A 17415-nucleotide genomic window follows, 5' to 3' on the forward strand; every position below is an offset into this window, starting at 1 on the left:
CAGGCATAGGAAATCACAAGGATATTGATTTGGGAAGTGATAAGTGTCCACGAACCCTTCACAGTTTATGTTCAGAGATTGCAGTAAAGACAGGCATAAGAAATTATAAAAGTATTAATTTGGGGAACTAATAAATGTCCATGAAATCTTCACAATTTATGTTCTTCTGGCGTGACTTCAGCCGGTCCCTCCATTCAGGGTCCCTGACTTCCCGCAACAGACATGTAAAAAAGAAACCTTAGGCCGGGCGCGGTGGCTCAAGCCTGTAATCCCAGCACTTTGGGAGGCCGAGACGGGCGGATCACGAGGTCAGGAGATCGAGATCATCCTGGCTAACACGGTGAAACCCCGTCTCTACTAAAAATACAAAAAACTAGCCGGGCGAGGTGGCGGCGCCTGTAGTCCCAGCTACTCGGGAGGCTGAGGCAGGAGAATGGCGTAAACCTGGGAGGCGGAGCTTGCAGTGAGCTGAGATCTGGCCACTGCACTCCAGTCCGGGTGACAGAGCGAGACTCCGCCTCAAAAAAAAAAAAAAAAAAAAAAAAACCTTAGATCAACCGTACAAACACAGTTAAAGAATGCAAGGATCCCCTCAAGTCAGCTCCAAGGAGATCTTCTATCTCCAATGTACTACGTTCTCTCAGAAAGTCCTAGAAAAGTAGAAATCCTAAGATTGCTTTAACATTTCATTCTCAGAAATTTTTGTTGTTGTTTGTTGTTGTTTTTTGTTTTGTTTTGTTTTGTTGTTTGTTTTTTGAGATGGCATTTCACTCTTATTGCCCAGGCTGGAGTGCAATGGCACGATCTTGGCTCACCACAACCTCCGCTTCCCGGTTTCAAGCGATTCTCCTGCCTCAGCCTCCCGAGTAGCTGGGATTACAGGAATGCGCCACCACACCCAGCTAATTTTTGTATTTTTAGTAGAGACAGGGTTTCTCCATGTTGGTCAGGCTGGTCTCGAACTCCCAACCTCAGGTGATCTGCCCACCTTGGCCTCCCAAAGTGCTGGGATTATAGGCATGAACCACTGCACCTGGCCTCTCGGAAATGTTTTAAACTAACAAGATCACGATCAGCTACTCAAGTTTTCAAAAATGATAGTTCTCTGAAAAGAGTTTAAGCAACTTCAACCTGTGCCAATGTCACAATAGAAATACCATCCAGCAGGCCTGAGTCCATTCTATGCAGGCAGAAGATGCAAACAGCAGTTGGTCTTTTGAGCTAGAGCTGAGAAACAATAACAACCACACATATAATAATCTAAAATTTTCCTTTACTACTTTATTATGGAAGTTCTATATTTTTGGATAGCCTAACAAGTTCTTTGATCTTAGATATTTTACATCATGTCTATGGGCCTCAAATTCATTATGTGTAAAATGAACTGCTGTTTATATGTCTGAAGTCCCTCCTAGCTCACAAATTCAACTCTTTGAAAATTGTATGAATTGCAGTGAAAAACAGCTGAGAATAAACTTAAACTAACAACGTAACTCTCTTAACATGTGGTAAATGCTGCTCATTAGCAAAGGAAATGGCTAATATTTTTCTCCACTGATTTTCAAAGAAATTTTTTTAAATCTTAGAGTCTGGAAAAAAATATAGCCAATTAATCTTGGATCTCTTACCTACTAGAATGTGAGGCTGGGTAGAGAAGTATGCTATAGCTTGAGCCAGTGTTACAGAGTTCCTTCCTCCATGACAGAAGCAAAATAAAGATTTTTCCCTTCTGCTAGAATTCAGAAATGTATACGTAAGTATTATAACAAAATTATACACAGTATATCTTGCAGATGGAAACATAGGTTAGTGTCGGGCCAGACGTGATGGCTCATGACTGTAACCCCACCACTTTGAGAGGCAGAGGCAGTAGGATGGCTTGAAGCCAGAAGTTTAAGACCAGGCTTGGCAGCACAGAGAGACTTTGTCTCTACAGAAAATTAAAAATTAAACAGGTGCAGTGGCAAGCACCTGTAATACCAGCTACTCGGGAGGCTGATGTGGGAGAAGTACTTGAGCCCAGGAGTTGGAGGCTGCAGTGAGCTGTGATTATGCCACTGCACTCCAGGCTTAGTGACAGAGTGAGAATCTGTCTCAAAAAAATAAAAACATTAGTGTCTACTTGCAAGGTATTAGAATGCTCTTTTCTGGCTATGAAATTCTAGAATTATATGTGGGGACATGAGGGTTATGAGGGTTCAGTATTTCTAATCCCAGAGAGGTAAAAATAACAGCAAAATGCAAGGAAATGGATTCCTCATGCAAGAAGTAGCAAGAAATTTTTAGCCAAGAATACTGCAGAAAAGCTGCACCCAAGATGTCTCTTCTCTCCACAAATGACTATCAAGGATGTGACATTTTATTTTTGCCATAGAACTCACTTGTACCTAGTCCAATAAAATCAAAGCCCATTTTCAATAAAGAAAAAAGTACATGGACTTTAATCAAATTATGTATTTACAGTTTCATTCATACTAGTTAAAAAGTACACATGGCCAATTGTACTTTCTGAAAGAAAGAAACGAGAATGACTAATTCTAAAATGAAATTGTTTGCAACATCAGATGCTAAGAAGGCAAGCTATATATTTATCTATTTATAATACTATTGTCTCTTAGCTTAAAGAATGCTGGGGAAAAATTGTTTCATAACATTGGGTTATCTGTCACTTAAAAGGTCAGAATCATGTGTTTTCAATGGAGCGAATTTATTTACAAAGCTTAATGGCAATGTTCAACCTAGAGAATCGAAGTAAAAGAAAGGAAAAAAGAAAAGAATGGCCCTCCCTAAGTGTCAGTACTTTTGGGGTTTAATCTAACCCAATAGCAAATAGCAAAAGATGTATGAGAGAGCACAAGAGATACACCTTTCCTAATCCCCCTTCCCAAACCCAGAATGTATTACATCTCTTTCTTTCTCTATAACTCTTTATACCGTCCACTCTTTTCTTATTCTGCTGTGATATTATGAGGATGTTATTTGAATTACATGAAGATGTGTGCAATAAGGGATGATGTTAATTAAAACATATTCGCATCATTTTTCTGTTGTACTATTCATTTTCCCAGAATAGACACACTGTAATTACCCTAAGACAGTGAGGCGTATGGAAAGAGCAACTGACCCTTCATAGACTCACCTTCTGCTAAGTTCAATTATATAACAGTAAGAGAAAAAACTGAAAGCATATGGAATATAAAAATATGTCAGAATGAGCCTTTTGAATTTGCCAATATTTGAAATGACCGTTTTGTCAATTTATCATCATAGTTTCTTTTTTCTAATGTTCTTTTCAACTAAAAAATTCACTCTAATTCATTATACATTTTATAATTCAAAATATATATGAATACAGAAAATCTAGTAATTATAGTTACTCTGTTGAAAAGATGAATAGACTGGAAAATATATATATACTGTACCTGATAGTTAACAACACGATTCATAGTTGTAACCTAAAACTCACTTGCAAGTATGTCCTGTTCTATCAGGGAAGCCAAACCCTCTCCTCTTCATTTACCCACCCCCATCTCCATACATAAGCCTAATTTTGGCAAGAGAAGAGAAATAATTTATAGAGAATTAGTTAACGACATCCAGATTTTGCCAATAACCAAAACAGATTTTTCTAATATGAGGTATATAAATAAGGTACTTAATTGAAGATAATTTTATAGTCTTTTACCTTGTCATCATTTTAAGGGTTTTGGAATTTGCAATCCAAACAAACTCTTTGTCTACAGCTCTATTTCAAGATGCTAAAAGAGAATAATCAATGAGATAATAATTCAAACAAGCTAGATATTTTTCTTTTTTTCTCATCTTAGAAAGAACCTTGGCCCTACAATTCATATAGACAGTTCAAGAAACTACTGTCAACAATGTCTATCAACAAATACTTGGACTATTAGCAAAGTCATTATTGCACTTTTTTTACTTTTTTAAAGTTAGTTTATGGTAAGTTGTTTGGCTCAGGGCATCTTATCTTGGCCAAAATCATGGGGTTTGATGCTCGTTAGATCATTGCTCTGTTCTATACCCACTGACAACTCCACTCCACATCCTGATTAGTGTCTTACAAGGAAATATCATTAGAAGCCCCTTAATAGGTAGAAGGGAAGTCATGTGTCCTAAGGGAACTAATAGCTGGGGAGACAAAGTGAATGTATGCACTCATTAGGAAACTAATAAAGTACTTGATTTTGTGATGTATCTAATAAATATTGTAGCTGTGTTAACGGAATGGAGTAATTAATATAAAAGTGTGTATCCTGGGATGCAGAGAGGATGGCCACTCACGGACAAAAATACAAGATGTAAGACCCTCCTCTTCTTAGCTCCTCCAGTGAATCAGTGAGGGAGTAGGAGAGGAGACCTTTGTGGCTGGGTGCACTGGGGATCATGGAGATCTCTGGTTGTGGGGGGAGTCGAAAGAAGGGAGTTTATTCCTGGTGGAGCAGAAGTTCCTCCAGGCTTAACAGAGAGAAGAGAAGGAGGAGGAGGAATACCTGTGGGCTAGACTGACATGAGTTTTCAGGAGCAGGGGTAAGAGTTTTATGCTAGAAAGGGTGAGTATGGAGTATAAAGGAGAGAATATTGGGGAAGAAGACCCCAGACTCGTGTTAGAGTCATGAAGGAAGGAAACCCTGGGATTTTAATAAGTTTTTCATGGACTGGGAGAATTGCAAGCATGGCGATGAGTTGGAGTGAGGCTCAGGATGGCGGTAGGGAGAGACAGCAAGCAAGATATGGTATTCAAAGCTCAGAATGGGAGAGGTAAGTTCAGACTCCCCAAAGAGAAGTCTAAATGAAATATCTGTGTATGGGTGGATCTGTTGTACACAGATACATATACAAACACAGAATCAATGCTTCCTTGTCTGAATGGAAATTCGATGGCTCTGTTAATGACCAGTAGGGGTGATCAGCTTGCTGAGAGAATTTTCTTACTTAGATAAAGCTCACTTATTCAACAGCCAGAGCTATAAGAAACAAAAACGTAAGCTAGAAAACAAAGTGCTTCTGAGGAGCCATAATTAATGTCACAAAGTCCATGCACTACATTTCGTTCCTTTTACTCATAAGAGAGGATTTATATCATACCTAGGAGTCTTTTATCTAGTTGTCCAGACCACCAAAGTGAAAGTCTTTGGCTCCAGGCTCATTGCCAGAAGCAAGAAGTCATAGCCAACAGCTTCACTCTGCGGTAAGAGAGAAACTTCTTTTAAAAGCCAGAAATAGAAGAGAACAACTTCTTTTAAAAGCCAGAAACAAGATTTTAAAAGTATAGCAGATTGTACTTCTAAAATCTTGTTTCTGGCTTTTAAAAGAACGTTTTGTACTTTCAGTATGGAACAGTTTTTCTCAATGACATTTTTTGACCTATCTTTGAAAAAAAAAGAGTTCATGGTGAACTAAGTTTCGTAATCACTTCATACTCTATCCCTTGTTTCAGGACTTTACACTGTACTAAATAGGCTAAGAACTCTAAGAAATCTTACAGATATATGTTTCAACATGTTTAACTCTACAGTCCTCTTTACCAAAGTGTCAATTAACCACTTCCACACAACACACTTTGGGAAATGTTTGTTATAGAAACAAACTAACGGGGCCGTGGCTGTGTCCAAGAGAGTGTTGATGTTCACAATTATTACCATAAATCATTAAGAAAGGGTTAATGTTCAGTTTCCGAGTTTTTAAAAATCTCTCAAAAAAAAAAAAAACCTCCAAAAATAAAACCCCTAAAGAATGAGAAATTGTTTATGGTTAAAATGAAGTGTTGAACCCTTGAAGAAATAAAGTATTTGAAAATTGTACTAAAGCAGTTCCCAACAAGGCCAAGTAAGTTCCACATTTCTATAGTTTATCTTATTTGTGGTTGAAAATCAAAAGCACCAGAGACATTGGGGGTGGGGGACTATGGAGGAATAATCACATAACTTTTAACGTTTAGGTAAATAATTGCTTATAATGATATAATACATTGAAGAGTAAGATTTCGTTTAATACAATTAGATTAGAAAGGAACCAGAAATAGGTTTGAAAACTGTGTTGGTTAGGCACAGTGGCTCACACCTGTAATCCCAATGCTTTGGGAGGCAGAGGCAGGAGGATTGCTTGAGGCCAGGAGTTCAAGACCAGCCTTGACAACATAGCAGATCCCATCTCTACAAAAAAAAAATAAAAATTAGCCAGGCGTGATGGCACGCACATGTAGTTCCAGCTACTAAAGAGGCTGAGGTAGGAGGATCCTTCCAGCCCAGGAGGTTGAGGCTGCAGTGAGCTATGATAGAGTCACTGCACTCCAGCCTAGGTTACAGAATGAGAACCCATCGTTACACTGTCTTTTAAAGTATGCTTTCATATGCCAGATTTTGACTGCATATTATTATACATTTAGTTTTGTTCATAATATACAACGTTCTTGCACAGAAAACCAATAAAAATATTGAGGAAATACTTTTTGAAAATCAAAACATATTTTGAGTATTTAGTAAAACATGAAAACCAATAAAACAAATTAGGTTTTTTAAGTTGACTCTATCCTTCATAGTTTAGCTAGTAGAAAAGTAACATCCATTAAGTGTCTCTATTGTGTCATTTAAATCATACAACAACCCTGCAAGACATCTATTGTTGACAGATGTTCGATAACTTATTTGAGTTCTTCCATTGTCAACAAAATAACAAACAGAGAGACTCTTTAAAAGAAAGTGATGTTTATTTGGGAATAGAGCATTGAAATGGGAATACATATGCCATAGTAAACTATGCATGTATTCAGGACGTTAAAGAAAGACAGCAGTTTTTAAAGGAAAAAATAAGGATTATGTAACTACTTTTAAATAATTATCCTTGGCTACAAAGATCAATAGCAAGGATGATGCCAGTCCAAGATTGGACAACCAATTGCTGGGCAATGTCCCTGCAGAAGTATTTGTTGTGTAAGGTTGCAATGGCTTTTGTGTAAGGTTGTATTTTTGCAGTCTTTTGTGATAGTTTTTGTTATCAGGTATATAAGTATGAGAACCCTGTCTTCATGGCCATCCCCACTCTATTTGCCAGGTTTTTTGTTTTGTTTTGTTTAACACTAGTCACTCCATTTGATTCTGACAACTTTCACACCATTACACAATACTGATTCTAGGGAGCAAATTTTGCTGATGGTATCATACTTATTACATTTTCTAATTTATTTATTTATTTGGAAAATGTGCATCAAATGCCCACTGTGTACAAAGTATTGTGCCAAGAAATGTAAACAATGTTATATGAATGTAACCAAGTTCCTGCCTTCCACAACCTAGTCCTGGAAATAGACATACCCAAATTATACAGAGCAGGAAACAAAGCAGAAAGAGAGACAAAAAGAGCTGAGTATCAAACATTTGATAAAATGAACACCAGCCTGTCATTTAAGAGCAAGCTCTTCATCAAAGTGGACAGCAGCCTGGCTACAAAGAGCCCCCCGAAAATTTGGGGTTGATTTTGCAGTTATTCTTTTTGTGAAAAGTAAAAGGATTGTGACTTGTTGGGAAATTGGCTTGCAAATCAAGGTAGGAAATTCATTTGTTGGAGATGATCATTTGATATGTTTGATAAAAAGAAAACAAGCATTTAAAAATCAGAGCAGATAAAGAAATAAATTTATTCAGATTTACTATTTATTATCAGTTCCACACCTGAGTTTCTATTCAAATAATTCAGTCTTCAGTTGAGTATATTCTACGTTGCCATATCTTTTATGAGCCTTAATTCATGAGAAATTCAAGCTGCAGTACATGTGTGTACTTAACACAGAAGAGAAATTCTTGCCGGGTGCGGTGGCTTAAGCCTGTAATCCCACCACTTTGAGAGGCCGAAGTGGGCGGATCATGAGGTCAGGAGGTTGAGACCATCCTGGCTAACACAGTGAAACCCCCTCTCTACTAAAAATACAAAAAATTAGCCTGTCGTGGTGGCGGGCACCTGTAGTCTCAGCTACTCAGGAGGCTGAGGCAGGAGAATGGCGTGAACCCGGGAGGCGGAGCTTACAGTGAGCCGAGATAGCGCCACTGCACTCCAGCCTGGGCGACAGAGCAAGACTCCGTCTCAAAAAAAAAAGAGAGAGAGAGAAATTATTATGTTTTGTTCTGCAAAGGTTTTTTAAAATACTAGAATAAAACTCATTAAAACTTCAAACTTTCTCACATTTACAAAAGCAATGTAAATTTTTCATATGAACTAAGAACTGAAAGTCTGTAATTCAGGTTTTCGATAGAAAGGAAAGTTTTTAAATAGCTTGACATAGAATCAATGTAGTATTGATTATGAGTATACTCAGCCCTAAATATATCCTAATACTTAATGAGAGTACTCTTACCAGATTAAAATTTGAAATGAGAATTAATTCTGGTTAGTTAATGTGAAGCACAATGAGGATTATCTGAGATTCCTACTCTTTCTCATAATACCTGGCAATCAGAATTGAACACCATGAAGCCTTGCTCTTATGGCACTAATTTGGTTGCTGCATTATTTCATTTTCCCTCATTCTAAGAGCTGTAGGCATTCAAAGTGCAATATATCAATGTATTAATATTTATCTAACATACAAAATTTATGTGTACTGGCCCTTTAAGAAGGCTTATCCCTTGGAGGGTGAATTTAAATCAACCAGAAATCACATGCCCATATCTCCAAACTGATTTCTTTTTTTGGAGTTTAAAAAGATCTGTGCTGTCCTCCCTGTTGGATAATCCCACCAACCCTGTGGTCTGGCCTTCTCTGAGGCTAGTTTTTAAGCTTAGAGCCTTGAACAGTAAGAATGCAACAGAATTTCTAGGAGAATTACAACATCATCTGGACTGTTTCTGCAATATGAACATCCATAATTTATCCATTTAACAAAACATTTACCAGAAGGTAATCAAACATAAATCCAGGAGAGAATAAGAGAGGAAATTCAGAAACCAAGTGTGTTTTACAATAGATTGATGAGCTCTGTTTGCAAAGCTCTACTTTTTGTTGGAATTGCAAATACTATTTTCATTAACCTTCAGTCTTTTCATGTCTAAATCATGAAAAGGGACAATTAAAAAATATTTTGTGGCAGAGAAGATATCAAATAAAATTAAAATAACAAGAGATGTCTTCTGGAAAAATGTAACAATTATATTAAAATGTTCTCCATACTTTCAAATCAGCTAAAGCTAGAAACCCATTAATTACATATTTTTTAAGGATTAAATTTTCAGAATATCTTTTCCCTTTTTAGATTGTTTTCTTGGTAACTTCATTTCAACTTAATAAGCGATTTCTCATTTTTCATTAGGTTGCAATTTCCTCAAAATGGTACACATTTTATTCAAATCTATGATAATGTATCTATATAAAACATATAGGCAGCCAAATGTGGCAATATAGTTTAAATTTATTATTAATTTAGCATTTGTTCTTCATATTATCTTTTTCATAGTATGCATATATTTATTAATATAATAAATTATATTAATACATGTAATATAATATACATGTAAATCATATGCATTTATTTTTTCAAAGCATCATTGGGTTTATACCCTGCAATGAACATTGCATAGTACCAGCCTTTATTTCCTCAGCCTCTTCTTCTGTGCACACACACACACACACACACACACACACAATGCAAAACTCCATTAGTTGGAATATTGTGATTCTTCTGGTCTTTATTTTAACTGGAGAAGCCCTACACAAATATAGTAACATACTTGTTTGATTCCCTGTCTGAACTATCCAAGATGTAAGCCTGATAACCACATTCATGTTAACAAATACAATGTCAATTCATTTTGCTCTTCTGTCCTAAGAATGAAAGAAGTTTCTCTGGAACTGAGATTTATTATTATCTTCTTCTACTCAAAAAAAAATTGGAGATTCAGCATTTCTGTAGATATTTAATTTAGGACTAAATGTTACTTCTACCAGTATTTTTAAAATAAGTTAAATTAAACCTGATAGAAATCTGAATGGGAATCACAGCTTGGCAACCACTGTAAAGAACAGAATTACCGCCCGGGCACGGTGGCTCAAGCCTGTAATCCCAGCACTTTGGGAGGCCGAGACGGGCGGATCACGAGGTCAGGAGATCGAGACCATCCTGGCTAACACGGTGAAACCCCGTCTCTACTAAAAAAAATACAAAAAAAAAAACTAGCCGGGCGAGGTGGCGGGCGCCTGTGGTCCCAACTACTCGGGAGGCTGAGGCAGGAGAATGGCGTAAACCCGGGAGGTGGAGCTTGCAGTGAGCTGAGATCCGGCCACTGCACTCCAGCCTGGGCGACAGAGGGGGACTCCGTCTCAAAAAAAAAAAAAAAAAGAACAGAATTATCTTTGGAGGTGATAGAGCAACAATTTTTTAAGGGAAAAATGTTCATTATTTTATCATGGCCAGTGAAATGTCAGCTCAAATTACTTGACATGATTGTGGTCTTATTATTTCAGTGAAGTAATGAAAGAAACAAGAAGAAGGAATATTACGGTATCAGGTGATTCAGCCTTAGCCCTTTCCCTCGTTGTTTGACCTCAGAGAATTTGTTTGGTCTCCTTAAAATGAAGGCTTTTCATTTATAAAATGACAGGATTAGTCTAAACTAACAGTTTTCACACTGGGCTTTCATGAGCACTGTAGGGGTGGGAAGGTATTGGCAAGTAAGCTGGTTCGCTGGGTCCAATCTGTCTTCCACCTCTCTCCCTTTCTCTGTCTCTCTCTAAAAAGATCTGTTTAAATGTTTTACATACTGGGCTATCTCTCTTCCTTTTGAAGAAGAGGTTTTTTGAACTAATGCCTTGTTTAAAAAAAAAAAAAAAAAGCCCCTCTACATAAGTTTATTTTTATGGTTGCTTCTCATGCTTAAAGCCTATGGTCTAAATTCACAGGTTTTGGATTTGGTGCTTTTTTTGTTTTTTATTTCTTAGAAAAATGATTCCACACATGAACCATTTTAGAACGCTTTATTCTGCACATACTGTTACAGAATTCACCTGAAAAAAAACAACTGTTAACATACTGAGGGCTCGAGGAGACTCTAGGAATGAGACAAGACAAGGACTGTAGTCCTTTGGGAATCACACTCGTTCTATGCCTCAGAGAAACAGCAAAGAGAAGATGTCCCTCTCTTCTTTGCCTTCCTCTGAGCTACTCTAGCGCTTTATTTCCCTCTTCAGATATTAATTCAATTCAGCATATATGTACTGAGGGCTCATTCTACATGCAGCATTTTATGTTATTTTTAGTTACGTGCATGACTTATTTCCCCTCCTGAAAGGCTGCTGCTTCGATTGGAGCGTTCTTGTTTCATCTCTTTCTTTCTTCCCATCCCAGTGCCTAGCAAAATGCCTACAGAAGTAAGTACAAAACAGACATTCTTTGATTGAAAAAAATGCTAAAGTAATCACATTGAGAGCAGACTAACCTTCTTTGAAGATCTTTCATAATAAAAGTACCACTCTAAATTAACAGCTATGATTAATTTGCTAAGTTTTATACCACTTTTGCCCTTAACACTGATATTTTTAACATTGATACTATGTCAAGTATGATGATGAACAACGTACCATTCATGGCCTCCAAATCCTGGAAAATTTTTTATTTCTGTAACTGTGAGATATTTAAATGTTGAACAATTCCCTGAAAATTCTCAGTGTATTTTTAATTCATTGCAATTCTAGGTTTGAGTCTGCAGATAGAGAAATCTGAGCACTCACAAAGTCATTATTATGGTTTGACATTCAAGAACGCCATTATTAAAGTTCAATTTTAATTTCACAATTAAGTTATAACTTTTGGTTAAATCGAAGGCATTAAAGTATTTTGGTCAAATTGCAGGCGTTAAGGTAGTCAGTACATCCCTCAAAGCTACAATGGAATAAATATTTATTTCATGCAAGTTCACTATGTTCCTGATGTCTGAAAAAAGAATGGACCATATGCTGTATTCCTTACTCTCCATCAAAACTGATCAGAAACGGCACCAAATATAACCTCATTGTCTGATTTTTAGTATAACGCAGAGCAAGAAATTTGGGCTGTGTAACACGCCCAAACTACTCAACTACTGTTTCCTGACACTGAAACAGCCAATCCCAACTTCTTTTTGTTTTTGTTTTTTTTTTTTTTGAGACCAATGCCAACTTCTATGGACATTTTCATTTATTAAATATCGTTAAGGAATGCCTTTAAGGTTTCTTTAATTAAAAGCAAATTTTTACTTCTAATTACATGAATTTCCAAGAATTTATATTCTGTCACCTAGAATTTTTTTACTGGCAGATGTACTATGGTTTACAAATGTAGTATTTTGGAATCTTCTTTACCACATCATTAGTCAGTCAATTTTAATGAACTAGTGATGAGATATAATGTATCATATAACTTTCATCTAAGTTTTAAAGGTTGTATGATATTTCTAGAGATATAATGCTGTTTTAAATTTGAAAAAGCTAAAGTCAATGAAAGAGTCTAATTATTAAGTGATTGGTTATTTGAAATATTAATCATATTTTAAGAAAGCATAAAAACAGTAAGTAAAATAAAAAAGGCAATGTGTAACCAAAATAAGTATCAGTCCATTGAAAATTGAAAAACTCAACCAGTGAACTCGCTCTATTACCTCTACTCAGCCAAGCTGTCAACGTGATCGACTCTTTTCTGAATCAACTGAGTCTCAAACCGCAAAGAAAACAGTTACATAACTGTCAGTCATTAAGTTGCCAAGATTTATTTCTATCAAGTTTCAGTAAGGTTGTATTTAATTTTACCTTTATGGCAGTGAAGGCTTATGGGATACACTTCTTTCTGTATTAATAATAAAAATCATTCCAGTCAAGACCATCTGCAACTTAATGTGGAGAAAATCGAAGACCCATGGCACTCAATACAGAGAACAATATACATTTTGTGACATAAAATTCATATAATAGACAGAGGGAACTCTGAAACTGTAACCTTAGGCTATGTTTAAACTGAATATCAATTGCTTATATCAATGATTCTTAAACAGAAGACAGCAGACATGTCCTCTGTTACTAATGTCAGTGTGTTTTATCCCCAAGGGACACATTCCTTAGGTATAGTGGATTGATTGAGAACCACTACTATAGATAATAAGTATACTTGCATTTAGCAATAAGGGAAATAAAAAATATTTCTCTAATATAAAAGTGTATAAACCAAGAACTTTCCAGTGAGTCAAAATAAGATTTAAATGTACTATAAGCATCCAGTCATGTTTGGCATGATTGAAATATTTGGTCTTGTTGATGAGTTTATACTAGCATTTATATAACACTAAGGTAATGGCCATATGCCCATTTCCAGACCACCCCAATCAGCCCCTGCAAAAACAAATCAGGACAACAACAATGGAACTGAACTACTGTGACACCAGTACATCTATCTGTTATTTACCAGGGCATCTTGATGATTAGCACAGTGGCAAAGACATACTGGGTACTTAATAAATATTTGTTGAATTGATAAATTTGGTTGAATCCGGATAAAATTAGTTACTTCCATAATTGCGATTCCATTGTGAATTATAAAAACTGATAACTTTTTGTTGCTCAGTGCTCCCATGAATTTTATGAATAGAAACAATGATACAGTGATAATAGTTTGCATTGATTGCCCTGTTTTATTTGTGTATTTACAGGCAAATGGACACAGTTTTGTACATATGGAACATGAAAAAGCTGTATTACTACTGAAGAGTTTCCAGAACACAGTAGACCTAGTTATTCAACGTGAGCTTACTGTCTAAATATTTTTTATAAATAGTGAAGATACGTCTAGCCAGACCTAATGTTCAAAAATAAATTTATACATAGAAACAAATTTTGCCAATTGCTGGACCAATGGCAAACATTAGTGCCAAATGTATAATACTATATGTTAGCACTGACCATCCTTAAAAATGTTAACTCTATAAATATGATGTTCATGTGGTTATGTATTAGTTTTAATTGTCAGCCTCTGGCTGTGCATTGGTGCAGTTTTGTTTCTGTTTTTGTTTTTGTTTTTAATCAAATAAGTTTCTTCTCAAAGTGGATTTCATATAATTTCGGAGCACGGAAGCACACACAAGCTCTTTATGAATTCTGCTCTCCATCAGAAACACTGCCTCAAAGTTGTATATGCCTTTATATAGAAACTACAAATATAAAGAATTGTAATTCCCATAAAATATTTCTAGCACAAGGTATATGTTGGCATATATACAAAAAGAATATAGAGAAAAACAATATTTTCATAAACTAAACGTCTCGGATAGAGAAAAAATATATCTTAAAATAAGACTTTACTATATTGAATCTTTTTCAATAAAAATTACATGATAATGCCTTATGAAAGTAACTGTACATATGGTATAAAGTGTTTATATTTGGTTCCATATTCATTTGCTAAATTCTCATGACACAGAGTGAAATATTTCATAAATTAGCCATTTATCTCTGGGACCCGAATAAAAATAGGATGAACTAATTTGTTCAATGCCTTTAGCTAATTACAATACATGCAGAGTTTAGAAACAGACTAACGGTCATTGTAGTTAAGTCTTTTTCACCACAAATTTAAGCAGTGGATGATGGGTGGCAGGAAAGGTATTGCTTTATTTCTTTCAAGTTCCTGTTGATTATAAACTGTAGCCCCTGTGATTTCTTTACTTGTAAATGTGGAATTTATTTGTGTGTTGCTTAATCTAATTTGCTACTTTTTTAATTATTTAAAATGAGTTTTGGAAATTGATAAAATTTATCATTACGAAAGACTGCTGTTAGAAAGTTATGGTGGGTGATTTTAAATCCTTGGTATTTAAATATGAAACTTCAAATATAATTTCTCAGAGCTGTGGTCTACCTGTATCATTAATTTCAATGGCTAATTTTCTAGGCAGAAATAGATAAAATGCTTTTTTTTCCAAAAACAGTTTCAAGGTATGTACAATCCTGAATGCTTTCTCACCAGAGAGAAAGACAAGCATGGTTAATGTAGAATGAATTACTTTTCTATTGAAACCATTTTCCTGTATAAATGATCAAAATTTATTTTATAATCCTTCAAAGTATTTGTCTTTCATATTAGTCATTAATTTAATTACAATATTAATTTGAAATTCTAGGATAATTTCTCAGAGTTGGTTGCATGCATTCTCTTTCATAATTTTACATAGTTCTTTTGTTATATAATGAATTTACATGCTAGTGTTTCAAGTATTGTATGAGGATTTTCAGAGTAGTATCACTGATTGATGTCACCAAAGCTCTGAGAATAATATTTGTAAGTTAACTGTTTTATGGGGACATTGAAAATATTGTATTTTTGTAGGGTCTATTAAAATGAGTGTCACTTATTAGAAGTACAGTGGTATTTTTTGGCAATAGAATTTGTCACTTGGAAGCAAATAATACTTCACTTTATAGATGATGCACTAATTTTGATGTTGCTTTATGTCAGGGTGACATCATACCATGATTTTATAGGGTTTGACAATTAGCTAATGATTAAATGATTGGCCTATTTAGTATGTTTCCCAGAAGTAACTTTTAAATGTATTTTAATATATTGAGAGTTTCAGATGAGAAATGTCTTTCAGAGACTAATTTTCTTTGTTGAAAACTCACGTCAAGCCACCATGTCCAGATATTATAGGATGATCATCATTAATCAAGATAGAGGCCTTTACTGGCATCATAAGATCACTTAAAGAAAAAAAAACTCATGGCTGTAGTTTGGTGGCAATGAAACATCTGAAATCATCCCATCAGTTTTTCTTAATATTTTATGGAAGAAGTGGGAGAAGAGCCAGATATAGAACTGCCCCAAGTCTTTTTCTTATGGTTTCTATATCAAACCCAGGGCTTCAGAAGATCCTTCTGAGACACACAGCTGAAAGGATCATAATCCTAATAAACACCTCTGCCACTCCTGATGTGACAACATTGTCCTGAGCCACTGCTTTAGTACTTCCTGTTCTGCAGTTCAGAAATGATGAAAAGAGAAAAGGGATCTTTGACCAAATGGAAAAGTGATCTGATATGTCAAAGCACCTCATTGTCAATAGTACTTCCATGTTGCATACTGAGAACAGGCAGGTAATAATGAAAACAGACAGGCCTGGCATGGTGACTCACACTAGTGATCCCCACACTTTGGGAGGCCAAGGTGGGCGGATCACTTGAGGTCAGTTCAAAACCAACCTGGCCAACATGGTGAAACACCATCTCTACTAAAAATACAAAAATTAGCTGAGCATGGTGGTGGACACCTATAATCCCAGCTATTTGGGAGGCTGAGGCATGAGAATCAATTGCTTGACCCGGGAGGCAGAGGTTGCAATGAGCTGAGATTGTGCCACTGCACTCCGGCCTGGGCGACAGACCAAAACTCTGTCTCAAAAAAAAAAAATACATAATATTTTTAAGTAGAAAAGAGGCAATTTTTTTAGGTTGACTGAATAGAATCACTAAACACTTGAGGGGTGTAAACCTAACTAATTCTATAGGTGATGAAAACCAATTATACATTGATTTTTTGATTATTGACTTTTTGCAGTAATTGATTTTGCTGCCTGAAATTAGAATCTGGTTATTTTAACAATAAAAAAAGTCAAGGGTGTGCCTTTAAAAAAAAAGATAAATCGATAACAACATAAAAGACTGGAATTCATGATGGCTCCAATAGACTCTACCTCTTGGTCTTTAATTTTTATTGGACTCTTTCTGAGGAAGCTGTTTATATGTGATGAGTCAGTAAGATGTAATGGAGAACACTGAGAAACATTAGAGGTAGAAAGAGCAAGTGATGAAAATTACTAGTAAAACTGCAAATGTTGCAAGACAAATAGACATTAGTGGATAATTTTTAAAACTATTTACAAGGCTCATAATATTTTACCATAAAAGCTCTGCTATGATAACTCCAGCCTTCTGACAAAACAATAATGTAAACACACATAATAACTTAAAAGTATAAGTGCACTTTTGACAAAGAATATTCAAAGTCAGTATGAAATACAAATATTTACATTATGCTAATGCATTGCCCATTGAAACCTATAAAAGATATGTATTTCCATTACTTAGAATTGTAATTATTAGGTTGCTGAAAAAGTAATTGCGGTGTTTACCATTAAAAGTAAGGGCAGAAACCACAATTACTTTTGTTCCAACCTAATACATAGATGTAAAACAATCTCAATTGTTTCTGGACCTTACCTTAGATCATGACCTTTGAGATGGAAAACAGCTTTAAGGAGAGACTGACAAGCCAATGTTAATTTGCTCTTAATCTTAAAGATGATTGCACACATATCACTAATGTAATTGTTTATTTAAATATAGGACTGACATATCTTTCAACTGGTAAGCTAAAGAGAGAAAAAATTCAGAGGG

At 35.5% G+C, this 17415-nt stretch overlaps 1 protein-coding gene across 1 annotated transcript in view; it reads left to right on the forward strand.

Moving 5' to 3' along the window:
* LRRC7 (leucine rich repeat containing 7) overlaps window positions 1–17415 on the forward strand; it is a 586898-nt gene that overhangs the window by 557278 nt on the left and 12205 nt on the right. Inside the window, exon 26 of the mRNA XM_033228849.1 lies at window positions 13677–13767. Within this exon, the coding sequence (XP_033084740.1) occupies window positions 13677–13767 (91 nt within the window). The remainder of the gene's footprint in view (window positions 1–13676; window positions 13768–17415) is intronic.

The sequence above is a fragment of the Trachypithecus francoisi genome, unplaced genomic scaffold, assembly GCF_009764315.1.
Source record: "Trachypithecus francoisi isolate TF-2019V2 unplaced genomic scaffold, Tfra_2.0 Lachesis_group12, whole genome shotgun sequence".
Taxonomy (NCBI): Eukaryota; Metazoa; Chordata; class Mammalia; order Primates; family Cercopithecidae; genus Trachypithecus; species Trachypithecus francoisi.